This window comes from Ictidomys tridecemlineatus, chromosome 8 (assembly GCF_052094955.1).
Source record: "Ictidomys tridecemlineatus isolate mIctTri1 chromosome 8, mIctTri1.hap1, whole genome shotgun sequence".
Taxonomy (NCBI): Eukaryota; Metazoa; Chordata; class Mammalia; order Rodentia; family Sciuridae; genus Ictidomys; species Ictidomys tridecemlineatus.
Genome location: NC_135484.1, coordinates 50,187,894 through 50,209,594, shown reverse-complemented (window position 1 = coordinate 50,209,594; position 21,701 = coordinate 50,187,894). Strand labels below are relative to the sequence as shown.

General features: G+C 33.4%; 2 protein-coding genes across 17 annotated transcripts in view; one reads left to right on the top strand and one right to left on the bottom strand.

The window, feature by feature from the left end:
- Positions 1 to 9,141, bottom strand: part of Tube1 (tubulin epsilon 1) — a 32,405-nt gene extending 23,264 nt beyond the window's left edge. For 5 of the 6 annotated variants that reach the window (XR_002485337.3, XR_013424959.1, XR_005732942.2 and 2 more), the window contains exons 1-6: positions 8,997 to 9,141; positions 8,825 to 8,898; positions 8,176 to 8,228; positions 5,544 to 5,601; positions 2,787 to 2,902; positions 1,605 to 1,726 (exon numbers count right to left, since the gene is read on the bottom strand). Coding sequence is in view for 3 of the 6 variants with exons in the window: in XM_021734631.3 (XP_021590306.1) it covers positions 1,605 to 1,726; positions 2,787 to 2,902; positions 5,544 to 5,601; positions 8,176 to 8,228; positions 8,825 to 8,898; positions 8,997 to 9,021 (448 nt within the window). In the remaining 3 variants the exon portion in view is untranslated. The remainder of the gene's footprint in view (positions 1 to 1,604; positions 1,727 to 2,786; positions 2,903 to 5,543; positions 5,602 to 8,175; positions 8,229 to 8,824; positions 8,899 to 8,996) is intronic. The other variant, XM_040283229.2, reaches the window with a different exon arrangement.
- A 15-nt stretch (positions 9,142 to 9,156) lies between these two features.
- Fam229b (family with sequence similarity 229 member B) overlaps positions 9,157 to 21,701 on the top strand; it is a 54,270-nt gene continuing 41,725 nt past the window's right edge. Inside the window, exons 1-4 of one of the 11 annotated variants that reach the window (XM_078019446.1) lie at positions 9,169 to 9,308; positions 9,656 to 9,797; positions 18,371 to 18,530; positions 20,187 to 20,325. In XM_078019446.1, coding sequence (XP_077875572.1) covers positions 20,201 to 20,325 — 125 coding nt within the window. In that variant the 5' untranslated portion in view covers positions 9,169 to 9,308; positions 9,656 to 9,797; positions 18,371 to 18,530; positions 20,187 to 20,200. Of the gene's footprint in view, positions 9,365 to 9,655; positions 9,798 to 9,822; positions 9,842 to 18,370; positions 18,531 to 20,186; positions 20,326 to 21,701 lie in introns of those variants that run through there. The other 10 variants (XM_040283231.2, XM_013363820.4, XM_021734635.3 and 7 more) reach the window with 10 other exon arrangements.

The following is a 21,701-nucleotide window of genomic DNA, read 5'->3' as shown; positions in this document are numbered from 1 at the left end:
GTTAGGATTACAGGTGTGTGTCACTGCACACAGGTAAATTCAGAAATTTTTAAGAACTTTAAGAGAAAGTTAGGATCTTCTAATTGGAGTTTTTTAAATGGTAGAATGTGAACTATTAGTGAGTCATAAACTATTTATTAGATTATTACTCATATTTTTCTTTTCTTGAATGAAGAAGAAGAATCAATGCATCACATATTACAAGTAAATATGGTTTTCTGAATCTTTTGTTTCAGTCCATGTGTGCGCATGGGTGTGTGTGTGTAGGGAGTGTTGTGTTAGGATGTTAAATGTATTTCTTTTTATTCTGGTTAAAAAAGTTTCATGTCATTGACCTAACTTACGCAGATAAATATGAAAAGGCTATGATGCTAGAAATACTATATGAAAAATATTTTTTTAGGTAGTCTTTAATAGCAGTGTAGGGAAGTGGAAACTTATATATTGTGGCTAATATAAATATATACAATATTGTAGGAAAGTATATTAATGATACCAACCAAAATGAAAAAGTTCATATTGGTCCCATCTTCCTTTCTGGGAATATTGCCTATAGCTATGGTGGCACAAATGTATTATACTAATTCAAAGATAAAAGTGTCTTGATTATGATGGTCTTCTAAAGACATGGTTACACAGTAAATACAATTTTAAAATGACATAACAGTGAATAAAGACATGTCAATCATATATAACGTACTGAATATAAAATCAATTTCAGCTTGGAGAGAAAAAGTATGGAATTTTAAAAATCTGTTAATCCTATTTTAAAATCAGCAAATTATATTCTGTTTCTAATTTATGAAGCAAGGAAACAAAATACTTCAGTTCTAAGTTACAAATGTCCCTGGGCAAAGAAAGATATGTAGATCATATATTTCTAGTTTAAGTGCATTAATTACCATGTAATAGAGGATTTAAAGAAATTAACGGAAAGAATTTACTTTTATTTTCTTATTGGAGATGAGAAAATTGTGGAGGTGGTTAAAGAAAGTATATTGATGCTGGGTATAGTGACACATGCCTATAATCCAATGTGGAAGGCTGAGGTAGAAGGATCATTAAGTTTGAGGCCAGCTTCAGAAAATTAGTGAGATCTTGTCTCAGGAAAGAAAAGAAAAAAAAAAAAAAGGTCTGAGGATGTGACTCAGTGGTTAAGTGCCCCCAGGTTTAATATTTAGGACCAAAAAAAAGGTATATTGATATTCTCTGGTAAGTAATTATAATGTGTCAGAAATGCTTAGTCCTGGTTAGAATGTAAGACTGAACAAGCAAACTCTGAGAAAAAATAAGTATTCCCCCAAAATGCTTATATCCTGAAATGTGGCTGAAAATTTTATGAAAGCAGCTAAAGATAAAAGAAAAAAAATTCCAATTTAGCTCTGTTGTCTCTTAAAAAGGACTTAAAAACAAAACTTGTACTAGTAACCCAATTTTACAGAATTTTAAGGTAAGCTGTAATGTACAAACATTCAAACACACGCATATACTCTAAATAGTGATATCTTTATCAAGCATAGGTCTGAAAGCAAGACTTATGTTTGCAAATTGAATTCCCATTTGGATTTTAACATTGTTATAGTCAAATGAGTGAATAACTTTACCTCCTCCCATGGAGTGTATTATAAAGAAACACTGCAAACAATCACAGTGCTCTGCCGACTTTCTGAGTTTTTCTAAAATCTGTTCTTGGTAAAGACTGCCAAAAACTTTGTGCCCCACAGCCCTGAAAATAAGAGTACAGATTTAGGAAAATAAAATCCTTGCATTTATTACTTTCTGATTTAATTATTTCTGTTCTAAATAAAAAGATAATGAAAAAACTTAAAAACATTTTAATTATAGTAAGTAAAAATCTATTCTTGCTTTGGTAAGTCATACTGCATTATGTTGAAGATACTAGATAGAAAATTTTATATATATTACTTATGTATAATCCTCAAATATCCTAATAAGATAACTCATTAGCAAAGGATCCTAAATTATGGTTTTCTAATTTCATCTTCTCAACTTTTCTTTTGAGATATAATAACAAAATAAGACTTTAATTGCCCATTTTTTGTTTCCATTTAAGGTAAGTCAGACCTGTATGCTAGGAGACAGGTCTGACTTGTATCTTTTTATCAATTCTATTAACTCTGACCAAATGGAGAACTTTCAAATAATGAAAGTAAGAAAATAGCTTATAAAAGTACTTTAAACTTCAGTTACTACTTAGTGTTACATAAGAATAAATCTGTGCAGGGCATGGTGGCATACACCTGTAATCTCAGCTACTTGGGAGGCTAAGGCAGGAAGATGGCAAGGTTGAGGCCAATCTCAGCAATTTACTGAGACTCTGTCTCAAAATAAAGCTGGGGATGTGGCTTAGTTGTAAAGTGCCCCTGGGTTCAATCCCCATTACCACACATACACACAAGTTAAAAAAAAAATTTAAAAATTAATAGGGGCAAAGTGCCCCTGGGTATAAGCTGGGTGGGGTTTAGGGGGGTACTGGGAGACTTAATTTACAAAGAAGAATTTAGAAAATCAGTTTTTCCCGATTCATTTTTTTTCTTAAAAAAAAAAAAAAAAAAGGTAAAAGAAACTAGGTGTAAAAGTAAATACATGTGGCTTTGAAGCATTGTGAAACACCATCATTTATTACAAAAAAGAAGACAGGGCTGAAAGGCCTAGCTCTGTCTGTAAAATAGTATATCTTGCTTTCATATCAGCGGACCCAACCAAATAAAGAATGCTTAATTTTTTCAGATAACATTCAATGTTTATATAAAGCATATTCTCACCAGTTATTTCCTGAGCCAGAAATATCAGTGATGAGCTGCTTGCTATCAAATACATCTCTCAATGGTCCCTGAAGAATTTCATTCACTACCCCTTCTTCCATGTCAATCAAGACAGCCTAAAAAAGAGAAATAAAATAGGCATTTCCTTTAGAGTTACTTTCTCTGTCAATGAATTTATTAGCTGTAAATTGCATTATTCCTTCTATAGTTTAAGTTTAATCAAAATCTTTCTTTATATAGAATCTGTTAAGAATTAAAAAGTAATCTTACCCTCCTCTAAAGATAGACTTCAATTACAAGGTTGATTCTGAACTTTTGTCCTACTCTAATATGCCAACTGGGGGAAAAAGGAACCCAATAATCATTGCAACTGAAAATCTAACCAGGTCTTAGAAGTATAGAGAGTAACCTTAACCAGAAAAAGTTCTAAACAAACATAGGATGCAGCCATGGTGTTCTTTATGCATCATGGCCCAATCATTCAATCCAAATAAGTAAAGTCACTATTATGTGCAAAAGTCAAGGCACTAGACAGATATCAAACATGACAAGAGGGTCCCTTTCTCCAAGTGATTCACAATCTGATTCATTATCACAAAATTTTACAATACTAAGAAGAAAAATATAAAACATAAATTTAAGCACAGAAAGAAAAAATAGAACAAAAAACTGAAAGGAAATATGGCAAAATGTAAGCAGGAATAGCTTGGCAGTAGGATTATGTGTCCCCTCTTCCCATTTCCTTGTACTTTACTTTCCACATACTTTACGATGAGAGCTGGGGGTGTAGCTCAGTGACAGTGTATGCTTAGCACATACAAGATCCTGGCTTCAATCCCTAGCACCCAAACCAAAACAAAATAAACCAAGAGAAAAAAAATCACTAAAACCAAACCCAAATAAAAAACAAAAACCAAAACAAAAAAAGCTCAGTGGTAAAGCATCCCTGGATTCAATTTCCAGTATTTTAAAAAAACAAACCAAACTGTAAATTTGTATGTACAAGTAAATTATAGAGAATATTACACAGACTATAAAACCATGTGTTATAAATGTACCCCTCTTATATACAGCAATCATTATATATATACTTTACATGCATAGGACTACATAGGGTTATGTACTGGCAATTTTAGGGATTTTTTTGGGTGTTTCTGACAACATGCAACTCTTATCTTACCTGCTTGCTTTAATACCTTATCAACCACAAGAAGGATTTTACTACATGGGCAATTTGTAGCATTATATATTGTATCAGATTATAAAGAGAACAAATCAGCTTATATTGGTTTTGTTCCAAAACAGATTTATTGAGATGATTTGTGAAAAATTATTAAAGGTACATGAATTTCACTCTTGATTACCTCACTATCTGGCAAGGGAAGAAATAAGCAGAATACAAACTGACCTTTAGGCCCCTCTTAGTAGAATCATTGTTCTAGTCACTTAGCATTAAAATCTTTATATATCTCTTTCAATCTTTCCTTAGTCACATCAAGTCCTTGATTTGTTTTTCCTCTGGAAATTAATTAAATCCTGAGAGTATTCTGGGTTCCTCAATTAGGCATCCAAAGTCTGGAGTCACAACTGTTCTAGGACTTGGAATGTTTATATTTCCTTTCAGAGCCACATGGTAATAGGCTTACAGCCTTTTCCTAATTGTAATAATAAGATTTACAAAATTATGAGTATTTGCCTATTAACCTGAAATACTGGACACTATGAAGGCACCCAAGTACCAAGTTATCTTGCAAAGTCTGAACACCTCAGTGATCATAGCCACATAATACCAGAACTTCCTAAGCAGAAAATGGTAGAGTACCCTCTGGGAAAGTTACAAGTTTCAGCATGCTGATTACATTCTTTCCTAATAGTGCTTCTTCTACCTCCCACCTTGCTCACTGATAGTGGTTGGAAAGAGGTCAAATTGGGAGTAATCCGGGAAATGTCAAAGTCTCTATTAAGGTTTAGATTGTGATGCTGGCTCTCTCTACACCATTAAGTACATCAAGTTTAAACCAATTATTCTAACAGTCTACAAGCATATTATCTCTACCTTAAGTTTTGCTTTTAAGGACATCAGAGATCAAAGGAACAAGAAATGGTTTCCAGATGCCATACCACTATAGCTCTCCAGTATTTCTGTCATTATATCGGGTCTGAACCCTTAGCACCTCAAATTCTTCCACAGCATTTAAACTACCATTCTTTCTGGTTATAATCAAGATTGTTGATTACTAATCAGCAATCAGAAAACAGTTTGTACAGAAACAATCACAGAAATGCTGGAATGAGATTAAAACTGTACATATGGTTTTTGACTCAAAACATTTTTATTCAGGAGAAATTATATGCTTATGAATTTATTCACTTTAATGTGGATGGATCCATGTTTTGAATTGGTAATAATCCTGATGAAAATTAATTTTCCATTATCTTTAAATGAAAAGTTAACTTGTATTTATTGCTTTTCATGTTCTTAAGAGTTAAAAAAGCTTCTTTTGTTATTATTTATCTAGATATATAGCTCCCCTGAAACAATGAAACAAATTGCTATATCTAGTGTTTAAGTATGAAAATTGCCCCTTATTGTTTCAGGTGGACACAAATGTCTGCTTAGTTTTATTAATATTAACATGGCTTAGTAAATTTTTTTTTAAATTTCAAGAAGTCAAACTAAAACTTTATGGTCAAATTAGAGAAACAACAGTTGTTTTAAAAAACACATGGAATGTCAAGCATATATATATATCTTACTCGTGCTTTCAAAGAACGTATCTTCCCCTTGGAAATGCTGCCACCACCACCAACCACTCTGAAAAAAAAAAAAATAAAAAATAAAAAAGGTTATAAGATCTTCCATGGCTAATAATGTAAACTTCCATATATACAAAAAGGCTAGTTATAGGACAGGCCTATCTCTTATTAGGCTGAGAAAGTGAGAAACTATTTCCTTAGCTTTCTTTATAGTTAGGACACGCCATGTAATATAGTTTCAACCAAAGAGATAAAAGGATAGGTATTTGGGGAAGTTTTTCTGATAAAAAGAACCCAATGGAGCTGGTTCCAACTTTCTTCCTTTTTCCTGCCTCAAACATGACTGTGGATGTGATTCCTGGGGAAGAGAATGCATTTTTTAGTCATGAAGTAATAAACAGATGGAAAAAAAGCTAATATACCAAGAATAGGAAAACATATTGTATCCAAGCCTTTGAGGCATTTCACCAGCCTTTGAAAATCCTATTTCCAGATTTCTTTGTGAGATAAATGAATACCCCTATTGATTAAGCTACCATTAATGAGGTTTCCTATTGCAGTCAAACACCCATTAACTGATATACCAGTTATATAACCTTTGAGAAACTAAGACTGTTCCTAGAATTTCATATTAAAAATGTTATTGAAGTACTGAAATCGATAACCAAACATTTGTATAGGTCAATAAAGACAGTACACAAAAAGCAGATTATATGAAAGGAAGCAGAGTTAAATGCAGATACTACAGGCCTGGAATTGGTAAACTGCCATCCTCAGGACAAATCTAACTAGCTGCCTATTCTAAAAGTTTTATTCAAACACAGCCATACCCATTTATTTGTGTACTATTAATGACTGCATTCATGCTATAAAAACTCTGGAGTAGCTATGACACGCACATTATGATTTATAAATTAAATATTTACTATCTGGTACTTATGGACAATGTTTGCCAACTCCTGCTATAAGTTTCTATCATGCTATTAAAAATGTATAATTTGATAAAGAAATGTACATGAAGATGTGGCCTCATTTTTGAAGGATTTTTTTGGTATCCATTTGTAGAACAGAAGCTTCATGTGTTGAAAGTATACAGAAAGAACAAGGTGCTCCACCCCAGCCCTCTTCTTCTCCCCCAAACTTGATTTTGGGAAAATAAGAGTGTTTTCAGGTTAAAGTATACAACACACAGAATATATGAGTTCCATTACATAAAGTATTAAGAAAGAAAAGCTCCCAGGCTGAGTCTCAACTATGTAATGTAATGAAACTATTGTCTATCAAGAAAGAAAGGGGTGAGAGTAGGAACTTAGTTAGCTAGGGAAGCATTTGAATGAAATATTACAAAGGCAGATTTGAGCTTCCTAATAGTATTTAGGGGAAAGGATGTTCTGGGCCACAAATAAGATGGAATCAGTCTTTATAATAGCTATTTCCATATACTAAAGACAAATGATAACAGTCATTGATCTTCAGCACCACATAAAAATAAAATAAAGATATTGTGTTCACCTTAAAAAAATAAATAAAAAATAAATATTAAAAAAAAAAAAGATAACACTCCTAACTTCCTTTAATCTAATTCCATGGTCACTAAAAAGCCTTCTGATTATCTGGTAGATTTCCTACAAAAGAGAATTTGTCTATGATGAAAAAATGTGAATATAATTTCTCTGAGTTATAGTTTTTCCTTGTCCATTATTACAGTGGACAAGGAAATTATAATTATTACATTATTTTCACTTTCTTTCTTTCTTTTTTTTTTTTTTTCAGTTTGGGTTAATCTGATTATACTGGAGAGCAATGGATCCATTCTCAAGGTGCAAACAACAAGGTTTCTGAGTTTGCATGCCTGAGCACTAGGCCCTAGAATTCACTAACAAAGTGAAGAGTAATTAGCCTTTACTAGAAAATAATGGTTCAAACACTGAGACAATTAATTCAGACTAGAACTAGAGTTTTTATTGAATTAAAGACTGATATTGAGAATAATTTTCAATGAAAGTCCACCACAGTTAGTTTTGGGAAGTACTTTGAAAATATATAAACCACAGTTAGTTTTGGGAAGTACTTTGAAAATATATAAACTTAATGATTAAACATTAAAAGCTTATGGACATATCCTGAATATCAAATTCCTCTTTCATATAAAAGATTTATGATACATATATCCTTCATTAAAGAAACAAAAGTAATGTTGATTACAAGCAGTTTACACATCTTTTTTCCTTTTAGCACATTCTATACTTAGAGCAAGTATTCCTGATCACAAATCATATCAAGGAAATGTAAAGAATACTTTCAAAAGTTAGCCATTGTTAGATGGATTAACAAGATACTCTCAGGGAAAATTTCAGCTTTAGTGAAAATTTATTTCAAGGTTAAGCTAAAAGAAACACACTGAAGGTTCTTTCTGCTCCTCAATAAAGCCTGAAAAGGAAATTTGTTGTCCTGTTCTGCAGAATACAGAAGAGTATTAATGATAAAATGAGAATGTTTTCAATGAGAAAAGCAAAAAAGCCAGAAAAATTTATAGCTATCAACTGTTTTTATTGTCCTTTAAAGCATTCTCTCCTAATCTGCTGACATGAAAAGAAAGGTTCATCATGCTAAGACTTTAATACCATCTTACCTGGTATCCACATTTCTAAAGAAGCTGCTTATTGCCTCATCATAAATTCCTTTCTAAAAAGAAAACAAATTATAGAATTTAAGTCTTGCCTCTTGTCCAAATAAAGTCCTTTCAATTTTAATAATTCTTGTTATTAAATGATGCAATGGCTAGTAAATGGTCATAATAAAATGCAAGCATCATAAAAACGTTTAGATTGATTCTCTGACTTCTGTAGTACAGAGTAAATGCAAAGAGATCTATAGGTTGAGTTCAGCAGGCAGTCATGAAAGACTTCTCCATAGAATTGGAGAGTTTTCTCCAAAAATCAGAGTTTTCTCTGGATTCTTGGTGATCATTTGACAAGTGGACTAGTTAATAATCACATGTGTAACCTATATTATAAAGTACTTTCACATACTTACTGCTCTTTACAAGAACACTAAAAAATTGGAGACCCTGAGAATCAGGAAAACTTTTATGACTAAGGTTTCTGGCCAGTGTTTTTTTAGACTGGTGTGTGTCTAGTAGCAACATACGTTAAAAAAAAAAAAAGTCACATTCTTCACTGACAAGATCTCATATATCCAGATAAGTGCTCAAATAAAGCAATTTCTGGTTTTGTTTTGCTCTTTGTGACAGGCAAGGGGGACTCGGCGGGTACCAGTACCTGGTTGACCGCGGCGTGCTCCCTCAGGGCCAGGTCCCAGAAGCAACAACCGATCTGGTTTCCGCACTGGCCGACTGCGACCAAGGAGAGGAACAAAAAGAATGAACGTTAGGTAGGGAAACGACTGCTAAGCTCTGCGGCGACCAAGTCCCCATGCCCCGGTGCAGCTCACCCTGTACGACCACCGACTGGGTCATTTTGGAAGGTAGCCCGCCCGGGACACCTTCGAACCCAATCTCGCATTCTCATTCGTCCGCAACCGCTCCTCACCAGGGGGCAGCCGTAAGTCACGCTGCTGCCGCAAGTCGTTGCCGTCGCAAGTCGCTACCGTAGCTAAACACTTCTTTAGGTTTGGGAAATCGGAGGGCGGTCGGTCAGAAGGTCGCGCAAGCGCACTTGCATCTCACCGTTACCATAGCGACCAGACCGCAGATCCTCGCTGCCTTGTCAACATCTTTGAGCGTCGGCAGCTCCGGAGGCCTGGGTAACTGACGGATAACCAGGATTTGGAGTGGTATTTTAAATATGTGTCGTTAAACTGTGCGTGGGCTATCAGAGGCTTAGTCTTAGTCCCCAGTCTCAATATAGGGGCAGTGGGTCAAATTCCGTTTACTCAGATTCCACGGGACGCTCCCTTTAGCGTGGCGATCCGACAAACCCTTTGTTCTAATAGAAAACAGCACTGTCGAGGAGGACAAAGAAATCCCGGACGGATACACAGTGCCAGGGCTCAACCGAAAATAAGTACACTTAGACACAAAGGACAAAGCTAAGTTCAGAGACCCAACCAGTATTTGTCGAGCGCTGTATACTCTTAACATTAATTTCTAGGCCCCCTGGAGGACTCAAAAGGAGTTAAGACAGATCTAGCGCCAACAAGCTTACAGTCAATTGAAGACACGGGCAGGAAATACTCGAAATAATATTGGCGGCGCCAACAATAAGTGCATTCTTTGGGCAAGGGTGCAGCCAGGTAAATAGAAGTCTGATGGAAGAGATGGGATTAAAGCATTTGATGTAAGTACAATGTTTAGATGGGATAGAGGAGGAAAAAATGAAAAATCATGCATTAGTGAAAGGCCAACTCTTTAAAATTGTCAAATATTAAAAAATGCCACAAATTTTTATCAAATTAGATCAAATTTCAATAAATAACTCAAGCACTTCAAATGAAATTAACATTTTACACAGAAATCCTGAGAAACTACAGAAACCTTCTTCATTTAATAAAAAATTATGTGACATTAATGTGTGGTAATATGAGCCATACTATTCAATTATTTATAACACCTTATTCCTGCATCAAGACTAATATTATTTATATATTTTTCTGATAGCTGATAAATTTTTTGTTGAAATGGGTTGGTTATGTGGCTGAGCCTTTCCCATATTTGTGCTTTTCACCTTAATATTTAAATATCTTGTAATAATCAGCACCTTTAATCAAGAAATTTTTGTAATTACTAGATTTAATTTTAAATTCTTATTGGTAAGCTTGGAGTCAGGGTGGAGATGCAGTGTGTCACTTCAGTTCTTAATGTTGAAGCCCCAAAGTTTGGGGCTTTCTAAATTTGGAAAACATGAACAAATTTTGTAGGTAGTGATGTGAATAAGTTTGTATTGATGAGTTATGGTGCCAGTTCATCTGGTATTCTGCGGTCCCCCTATTACAACTCCTGGAGTCATTATTCTCCAGAAAATGCACATGGGAAAGAAGTTAAATTAAGAAAGTACTAACAAATCTCATTGATAAGGTGTATCTGGAGGGAATCAGATGATTCTATTTAAGAGTCAAACAACCTTCCATACCTCAATACAGGCAAATCCAGATTGGTCAAGGTAAGAAAAGCTGAACAACAAGCCATACACTGTCCTTTAAGTAAAAAAAAGTGTTTCTTTTTCTATTTTTCTTTCTTTCTTTCTTTTTTTTTTTTTTGCCTGAAGCCACTGAGATTTTTTTAGTGCAGTAGGCTTGGAGAGATAATTGACTAACACAGAGAGAAAACAGATTGGACATTTCACATGCTAAATATGAACAAGACAAAAAAATCATTGAGAGTCATGCACACTGTTACTATAAAAGGAAGTAGGATAGCATACAAAATATGGATAAAATACATGGGCTGGAACAAAAGCTAACCTAAGGGGATAAAAGAAAATTTAGCATATATACTCTGTGCTATAGAAGAACTTAATCAAAAGAATATGAATATAATAAAATAGGAACTTGAAGACAAGATGCTAAAATAATATACTGAGAAATAAGCTCTCTTGAGAGCTGACTGAGCCTTGCCTTCTTTGTTTACTACTATACCAGTAGTTCTAAGAACCTTGCCTAGTATACAGTAGATAGTAAATATATATTTAATGAAAAATGAAATAAGATGGAGTTAAAGAACTGAGAAAGTTGAAGACCAAAACACACACCTTCAGGACTAATGAATAGTTAAAAAGTGTGAAGTAGTTTCTCTCTCTCTCTCTCTCTCTCTCTCTCTATATATATATATATATATATATATATATATATATATATATACACACACACACACACATAAATATACACATATATATGATATATGAATATATAAAAAATATGATAATATATATTTATATATAAATATAAATATATATTTTTGGTATTAAAAATTGAGCCCAGGGGCACTTAACCACTGAGCCACATCCCTAGTCCTTTTTGTTTTTTGGTTTGAAACAGGGCCTTGTTAAGTTGCTTATGGCCTCACTAAGTTGCTGCAGGTGGCTTTGAACTTGTGATCCTCCTGCTTCAGCCTCCTGAGCTGCATCACATTAAAGGACTAATGAATAATTTTTAAAAGTGTGAAGTAGCTTCCATATATTAGCTGTTGCAAATAATGCTTCAAAGAACACAAAAGTGCAGATATTGTTTCAACAAACTGATTTAAATTCCTTTGGATATTCAGTAGTTCCTCCCTTATCTGTGGATGCCTGATAGTTTATTACTATCTTTGTAGAAGTAATAAACTCTGAATATGCTATATTTTCTATACATGCATACTTATAGTGTCTGTAAGTGAAGCAAATAAGAAGTCAACAATTATTAGTATAATAAGGTAGAACTTTTATAACACAATTCTGTAATAAAAGTGACATATATCATGTGCTTTAGGGCCATTAATAAATAAAATGATTAATAAATAAAATGCTTGAACAGAAGCACTGTGACACGACAATAGTTGGATCTTATAACTGACAGCTACTAAGTGACCAATAGGTGGTTACCATATACATTGTGGAGGATATATTGGACAAACTGGTAATTCATGGGCAGGATGGAGCAGGACAGTATAAGATTTCATCATGCAACTCAGAAAGTGCAATTTAAAACTTAATGAATTGTCTTTTTCTGAAATTTTCCATGTAATATTTTTGGATTGTATTTAACTGCAGATAACAAACTGTGAAAAGTAAATTCACAAATGAAGGGGAGACTACTGAATACCCAGAAGGGGGACTTCTGGATCATATAGTAGTTTTATTGTTAGTTTTTTGAGGAACTTCCATACTGTTTTTCATAATGGCTATATTAATTTATACTCCCACCAGCACTGTACAAGGATTCCCTTTCCTCTGTGTCCTTTGCCAGCACTTGGTATCTTTGGGCTTTTTGGACTTTTTTTTTTTAGAAGGACTATTAAGTCCTTCTAAAGAGTGTGAGGTGATACATCTCATTGTGGTTTTAATTTACATGTCTCTGATGGTTAGTGATGTTGGCTATCTTTTCATATATCTGTTCACTGTTTTTATACCTTCTTTTGAGAAATGTCTTTTCAATAACTTTCCCACTTTCAAATTACACTAAGTGTTTACTCTTTATTAAGTTATTTAATAATATATTTTAGATATTGGTCTCTTATCAGATGTATGGCTTGCAAATATTTTCTACCCATCTGTGGGATGTCTATTTACTCTTTTAAGTATTTCCTTGGTTTTGCAGAGGCTTTTGATTTGATGAAGTCTCACTTATCTATTTTTGCTTTTTTTGATTAGGTATTTGGAGTCCCATCCAAGAAATCATTGCTCAGACCAATGTTGTGGACCTTTCCTAAGTTTTATTCTAGTGGTCTTATAATTTCAGATCTTATTTTTAAATATTTAATTTACTTTCAGCTGATTTTTGTATGTTACATGAGAAGAATTTCTGGTTTTTATGGCAGAGACAAAGACAGATCAAGAAAGTTTTGCACTGGCAGCTAATAATCACTAATAATTTATTGGCCAAAACTAGTTATGTGGACTCCAAATAATCATAAGGTACAAGGAATTGCAATTCCTGAAATTCATAAATTCAGAAATATTTGATGAACGTTTGTTAGTACTGTATAAACATACTCAGACCTGCAGCATCTGTGGTAGGCAATTTCTAAGATGACACCCAATGATCTCCTTCTCCTATTCTCCTATTCACTCCTGGAGACTGGGATACACATAGCGACTTCTTTCCTGATGAATAGAGAATACAGCCTGATGGTACCTTGAATTGAGACAAAATTGAGAATTCTGGGGGACTAAGACAATTGAAATTTGCAAAGCAGAATGCCAGAGAGGAGATAGAGTATAGAAAAAGAAAGTTCTGGAGATCTTTGAGGGAATGCTCATGAATACTGATTAGTGCATGCATATGTAAAAGCTATCCAAGACAGAGGTTAAAGCCCCTGGAAATAAGCATACAAAACAATTCATAGGGGCCACATAGAGATGATTCTAATTATTCACATTCCAGATACCTTAAGTGAAGAGCTCTTATAATCCATGAAACATTTAGTTGAGTTCTCAGAAAGATAGTAGAGACAAACTAGTTCTAGATGAAAGGCTGTTTTAATTTAGCCTTAGCAAGCATAAAACCAAGCTTCTAAAGGCCCAGCTGTTTCTAAATAACTGTGTCCCAGACCAAAATTCAAAAGTACTTAGAGGACTAAAAATAAAATTTTTCAGTAATGTGAATTCATAATGTCTGGCATTCAAATAAACATTTCTGTGTATGCAAAGACCAGTCCCATGACAAGAAAAAAAAATCAGTTAAAAACACACCAGGAAGTGCACAAATGAAAGAATTAGTAAACAAGGACATTAAAGCAACAGTTATAAATATACAGCATATGTTCAAGAAAGCAGAGTAAGCATGAGAACATTAGGAAGAGATAAAAAACTCCAAAAGAAAACCAACCAAACAAAATCCAAACTGGAAGAAAAGTATAATATTTAGGTGAATAAAACGCAGATTAGACATTGCAAAGGAAAGAAGTAATGAATTTGAAAAACATAGCAATAGAAACTCTCCAAAATAAAATGGAGAACAAAGAGGTTTTTTTTTTTTTTCCTAAAAAAGAAGGGTCAATGAGCTGTGGTATAACGTCAAACAGCTTAAGATACATGCATTTGAGGTCTAGAAGGAGGGAACAAAGAGTATTTGAAAAATCATGGCTGTGAAATTTCCAAATGTGATAAAAATGATGGACCCACAAATATAAGAAGAAACAAGAAGAAAACAACACCTAGCACATTATAATCCAATTGCTTAATATTGGTGAATGAAGAATGAACATAGAAGTCAGAGAGAAAAGACACATTCATAGAGGAGAAAAACTGATAGCAGATTTCTTGTAAAAAACAATGCAAGCCAGAAAACAGTGGAACAAAATGTGGAAAGTACTTAAAAATTTCAAGTTAGGCTGGAGATACAGCTCAGAGGTAGAGTTGCTTGCTTACCATGTACAATGCTGTGGATTCAATCCTCAGCACTGGAAAAAAATTTTTATACCCAGAGAAAATATTGTTCAAGAATGAAAATGAAATAAATAAAAAAGCTCCATGAATTATCACCAGAAGATCAGCACTGTTTAATGAAAATCTTCAGGCAAAAGAGAAATGATGTCGGGTGAAAATGTGGATGTACACAAAAGGTACAAAGCACATTGAAAATACAAATACATATGTAAATGTAAAAAGCCTTCTTTTAAAAAATCTCCTTAAAATATAAGTAAAGAAAACTTAAATATTATGGTAATCATAATAGTAAAATAAATGACAATAAAATACATAGCAAAGAGGGGAAATAGAATATCCTATAATCAAGTTCTTTTAGTATACATGAAATGTTATAATTTTATTTCAAGACAGAAGGTCAGAAGTTAAAAGATATGATACTATAAACTCTGAAGAAACCAAAACCAAAATACAAGGATGTATAAAAATAAACAAATGACAGCAAAAAAATCAATTCATAAAGTATACTAAGTTCATCCAAAATACAAAATTTTAATAAAGGGGGAGCAGCAGAAAACTGGTAAAAGGCAAATAGCAATATGGCATGTTTAAATTCAAACTTTTTTACTACATTCAATGTAAATAATTCAAACTCCTTTGTTTTTCACTGAGTGGATAAAATAAGCAAGACTCAACTATATACTATTTACAAGAAAACCCCACTTAGAATATGAAAATAAAACAGGTTAAAAATAAAATAGGAAAAGACATATTATGCTAACATTAACCAATAGAAAGAAGCTATTTGAATTTCATGCAAAGTAAATTCAGAGCAAAGAATATTATCAGGGATTAACAAAGACATTTTATAATGATAAAGGTTTAATTTTGCCAAAAGAACATAACAATACTATGTTTTTATACATATAACAACAAATGAAACAAAATCTGGCAGAATTGAAATGAAAAATATGAATTCACCATTATAGTTGGAGATTTCAATGCCCCTATTTCAACAATCAGAGAACAATTATGAAGAAGATAGGACTATAGAAGAATTGAACAACTTTGTCAACCAATTACCTGCATAGAATACTTCACCTAACAGCAAAAGACACATCCTTTTCTAGTATAAATGGAACACTTACAACAATAGTGCATATCTGGCCAAGAAAACCATTCTCAATCAGTTTTAAAAGATTCAAATCAAGCAAAGAATGTTTGTTCTGTGACTAAACTGGAATAAGTAACAGAAAAGTAGAATATTCCCAACTGTTTGAAAACTAAACAATACAATTGTAAATAACTCAGAACAAAGATGAAAGCATTTAAAATTATTTGTAGTATGTATTTTTTCAAAAGGAAAAATTTTAACAATTAAAATAGAAAATTTCAAAATTTGTAGAATGTAGGTAAAGTAGTGCTTTAATGGAAAGTTATGAAATTAAATGATTATATTAGAAAAGAAAAAAGTCCCAAATCAGTGACTAAGCTTACACCTTCAGAAACTAGAAAAAGAAAAATTTATCCCAAAGTAAGTAGAAGAAAGGAAATAGTAGAGTAGAAAATCAGATATATTAGAAAACAAAATTAATAAAATCAAATACAACCTCCATATGTGTACTGAGAAATTAAAATCCTTCAGCAGTCTCCTTTGCTCTAAAATCTTTGAGTTTATGCTCCTGCACGGTTTGGGCTGTACTTATCTCTTGGACCATATCTTTTTTTTTTTTGTTTTCTATGCTGTGCTTTTGCCACCTTTCAAATCTTTTATTGTCTTATTAGCATGTGACCTTTGCACATAGTTTCCTCTGTTTTTCCCCCTCCCTGTCTCAGTGTCTTTGACTCCTACCCTTTTCCTCCTTGTTAATGCCTACTCATCCTTTAGATTTAGATTTGATATTCTGGTCTAGAAATATCCTACCCTAATATGTAACTTCACTAGAGCAGAATATGTGTTTGTTTTTGCTCAGTCAGTCTTTTATCCTGAATGTTTAACTCATGCAGAGCTCATGGTGGATTTTTAGAAAATATTTGCTGAATGAAGTGTAATCATAGTTCTATTTTCTTAGGATATGAAAGTTCAAACATTATTCCTTTTCGACATCTCATTAATTAATATCCCAATAATCAAAAGAATTTTTGGGCTTATGATAGTTAAGAGAGATTATTTAAGAGATTTCATAATCTTTTTGTATCTCTCATTTATACTTCATTTATTTACTCATTGCTTTGTAAAGATCCTTTTTTTTTTGTATCAGGGGTTGAACCCAGGAGTGCTTAACCCAGTCCCACTCACCCCTTTTAAATATATATATATATTTTTTTAAATTTAGAGACAGGGTCTCGCTAAGTTGCTTAGGGTCTTGCTCAGTTTCTGGCTTTGAGACTCGAAATCCTCCTACCCCAGTTGGCTGAGCCACTGTGATTACAGGCATTCACCACTGAGTTGAGCTGTGAGGATCTTCTATAGAGTCTAATTCATTTTGTCTTTTGATGTTACTCAAGTACTGTAAAGTTTGATCATTAGGACTACTATTTGGTTTGGTTTCACTGTATCCATGAATGAAATGTGGCATAATTTATACCAAATGATCAACTAGCTCATTAAAAGTAGTTTAATTTAGTTAAGATAATGGTAAATTAGAGGGATTAAATATGTGCAAAGGAGATTATTTTACTTTGTATTTATAATACCATTTCCATATAAACTTTTGGTGATTTGCTCAGAATTACAGAGCTAACATGGTGTTAAAATTCATACCTAATTCTGATGTCAAAATCTATCATTTTCCATTGCTACCTTCTCTCCATCCTGTAAACTGTTGAAAAAATTTGCCATCCTAAAGAACAAATGTTTAAGTTCTAATGATGCATTAGCTAACAATGGCCAGCAATTATTTCAGTTTGTCTGACTGTGACACAGTGGGTTAAACTAGATTTCTCCAAACTAAAATTGTGATCAACTCATTCACAGATAACACCCTAGTAAGAAAAAAGAAGGTAGAGGTAAGATTTTATCTAACTGATTATTATATAAAATACTAGTTTTTATAACATAATGAATTCATAGCAGTGGGAACTTAGTTTACTATGTAGATAATAATAAGATTTTCATCAAATTTTACTAGCATTTAGTAGTTTAATGATTACCAATGACAATTGAAAAATTATTAACTGAAGAATAATTTTCTGCCGTGTTAAACTTAAGCATTACTGAGTAGGGCAGACTCTCAGTGAAGTAAGCTATTAAGCTGTTGATACAGAAACGGAGACCTAGTTGGGAGAGGGAGAACAATTCAGAGAAATGCAAAGATGTTATCAGCAAAGAAGAAACTCAGTAACAAGGAAACAGAATAACAAGGACAGAATAAGATGTGTTCTTCCTTTTGGGGTTGTTATTATTTCTTCCATTTTGGAATTAGGATTTCTTGAAAAAACAAGAGGTAGTCCAGAGATTAGAGAGATAGTCCAGAGTATAATGAATATTCCCATTTAAGAGAGCTATAGAGAAATTTGGTTTGGGTTTGAGAGTGTTAGAGTAGGATGAGGATATAGATAGATTGGATGATTTGTGTTTATTGGGAGATAAAGAGTATGAGGAAATGGGATTAGTGAGAAGAATCACACGTGATTTTGTGCAGGTCAATTAGATTGTAGCTCTTCATTTGTAGGTCAGAATGTTTAACATTGTTGGAAAATAAGGCCCTGACAAGAAGAATAAAGCTACACCCTCCCCCACCGAAATGCTTAAATTTTATTCAAGTTTCACTTGGTGCTAGAGTTGAGACATTTGATCTTTAGCAGGTGGGAAACTATGTGAAAGAATCTTCTGATGTCATAATTTCTGGGTGTCGCTGGAACATTTGATCATCATTCCTTCGGCAATTCTAGCTTTCTATGGAAGGTCAGTAGAAGCAATTGATTTATTCACCTCTACCGGAATCAGACTCGGCCTATTTTGGTAAGTATATATTTCCTTGATCAAGTTAGCTAAAACTTAATACTTAGATAGAAAGACTAAACCATAGAGTTAACTATGGTTTTACTAAATAATTATTGAGCAAAACACTTTTTTTCATGATATTGACATAGTCTATAAAAATCATTGTATAATATTCAAATTCTTAAACCTTAATAATTTAGTTTTATTGTATCACCAATAAACATTTACTTATTAGGCATAGAATGCTAGGCATTGAAACAGTTTTAAGACATTTTTTATTTTTCCTGTCCTCTGTGGGCTAATGGTTGAAGACATGTAAATTTATTCAAGAAATGTTATGGGTATTAGAGTGGTGACAAAGATAGACATAGAATGGGGGATACTAAACAAAACATTTATAAACTACTAGTGTAGTGTTTCCGAACAGGGAGAAATTTTTCCTCTCTCCCTTACCAGGGGACACTCAGCAATATCTGGAGACTGTCTCAGTTGGGAGAAAGATGCTGTTGGCATCTAGTGGGTAAATGCTACAGAATATTATACAATGTACAGGAAAGTCTGCCTTCCCCAACTCAGAATCATCTGGTCCTAAATGACAATGGTATCATGTTTTTGAGAAACTCTGAATTAGAATGATGGTCACTGTTACAAAACAGAAATAAAGGTGTTATGAAAACTTGGATGATGAGGGTTTTACAGGTTTCTCTAAGAAACTGAAATGTAAATTCATGCTTAGTAAGTTGGCCCTAGCAAGTGAAGGGTGGTAACAGTGGATGGGGAAAGAGTTCCAAGTAAAGGCAACAATAGACAGTTTATTCGTGTGTGTGTGTGTGTGTGTGTGTGTGTGTGTGTGTGTATTCATCATATATATCATATGGTATTCATGGTGTACATTAATAAATATTTGCTAATGTAAATTAATATATATTTACTAATGTTCAGTGGCATCTGCTGAGTAATAAGTCAACATTTATTGAGCACTTAAGTGTTAGGCATTGTACTTTACACATATTATTTAATTTTCACTATTACCCTGGAAGTTGATAATGTTATTCACAACTTTTGAGAAACATAAATTAAGTACCTTGACTAAGATCACATAGTTGGAGAAGGCTAGACTAAGATTTGAACTCATATTAGTCCAACCTCTCAAGGCCACTGTCTTAACTCTGCTGAATTGTAAATGTAGAGAAGCAAGGGTGGGGGGAATAAATGATCATAGGAAGAGAAAGAGTAGCTGAAGGTATCTTGGTGAGTGTGAAACTCAGAGGAAGAGAAGAGCAAGTGTAGATAGGTGGAGAGGTGTTAGAGATGGAGTAAGTTTGTTGATTACAACCACTGGAAGTCAAACTAACTTTTTTTTTTCCACACAGCAGTAGTGGATTTGAAGTCTATTAATATTAACCATAGTCCAGTTATGTTAACTAAAGGGAATAGGTTATTTTTATCACTTAGTGTGGCTGTCTTGTAATTGTTACAAGAATTAAAATTGTATGTAATGGATAATTGTGTAATATAGTATTTTACCTTTTTATAGATATTTTAAAATGTTACTTTCAGAATGTTTCTATGTATATAAACATATATAGAATAATGTTAAACAATAAAGTTAATAATTTCAGATAACTCATTGGAGATAACTCCCTCCCTTATTATTTTAACTTTCTTGTCTAGGTTTTCAGTGAATTATGCCTTTTCGGTTTGGGACCCAACCAAGGAGGTTTCCAGTGGAAGGAGGAGATTCTTCAATTGGGCTAGAATCAGGGCTGAGCTCAAGTGCTGCCTGTAATGGGAAAGAGATGTCACCAAATAGGTAAAGTCTTCTCGTCCTGACAACTGAAGAAATATGTATTCTCTATCATTAATACATATTCAGTGTTAGCAAGAAAAACCCCAGGAATTCAAACACTGCTGTTATTAAATTAGTGTTAAGAGAGCCCATTTAAAAAAAAAAACAAAACATAGTTTGTATTTCGTATCTCTGTAATTCTTTCTCTTTTTGGTAAATTTTCAGCTGCTTGTTTTATTGATAGTTTTCAAGATTAGAGAATGCTCAATTAAATAAATCTTTAGTGTTATTATATGTTGGGCACCGTGGTAGGCATAAGGCTACAAATATAAAAAAGACAGATCTCAAATTTAGTGTCACTTTAATTAGACACTGTCTTTGGCAGCAAGAATGTTATAACAGAATAGAGGACACAGAGACCAATCCACAAAATTACAACTACCTTATATTAGACAAAGGTGCTAAAAGCATGTAATGGAGAAAGGATAGCATCTTCAATAAATGGTGCTGAGAGAACTGGAAATCCATATGCAACAAAATGAGATTTAAACCCTTTCTCTCACCATGCACAAAAGTTAACTCAAAAATGGATCAAGGAGCTAGGAATCAAACCAGAAAAACTGTGTCTAATAGAAGAAAAAGTTGACTCTAATCTCCATCTCATGGGGTCAGGCTTCAAATTCCTTAATAGGACACCTATAGCACAAGAGATAAAATCAAGAATCAACAAATGGGACGTAGTCAATCTAAAAAGTTTTTTCTCAGCAAGAGAAACAATAAGAGAAGTAAATAGGGAGCCTACATCCTGGTAACAAATTTTTACCCCTCACACTTCAGATAGAGCCCTAATCTCCAGAGTATACAAAGAACTCAAAAAATTAAACAACAAGAAAACAAATAACCCACTCAACAAATGGGCCAAGGATCTGAACAGATACTTCTCAGAGGAGGATATACAATCAATCAACAAATACACGAAAAAATGCTCACCATCTCTAGCAATCAGAGAAATTCAAATTAAAACCACTCTAAGATACCATCTCACTCCAGTAAGAATGGCAGCCATTATGAAGTCAAACAACAACAAGTGCTGGTGAGGATGTGAGGAAAAGGGTACTCTTGTACATTGCTGATGGGACTGCAAATTGGTGTGGCCAATATGGAAAACAGTATGGAGATTCCTTGGAAAGCTGGGAATGGAACCACCATTCGACCCAGCTATTCCCCTTCTCAGACTATTCCCAAAAGACCTAAAAAGAGCATACTACAGGGATACAGCTACATCAATGTTCATAGCAGCACAATTCACAATAGCTAGACTATGGAACCAACCTAGATGCCCTTCAATAGATGAATGGATAAAAAAGTGGCATTTATACACAATGGAATATTACTCAGCA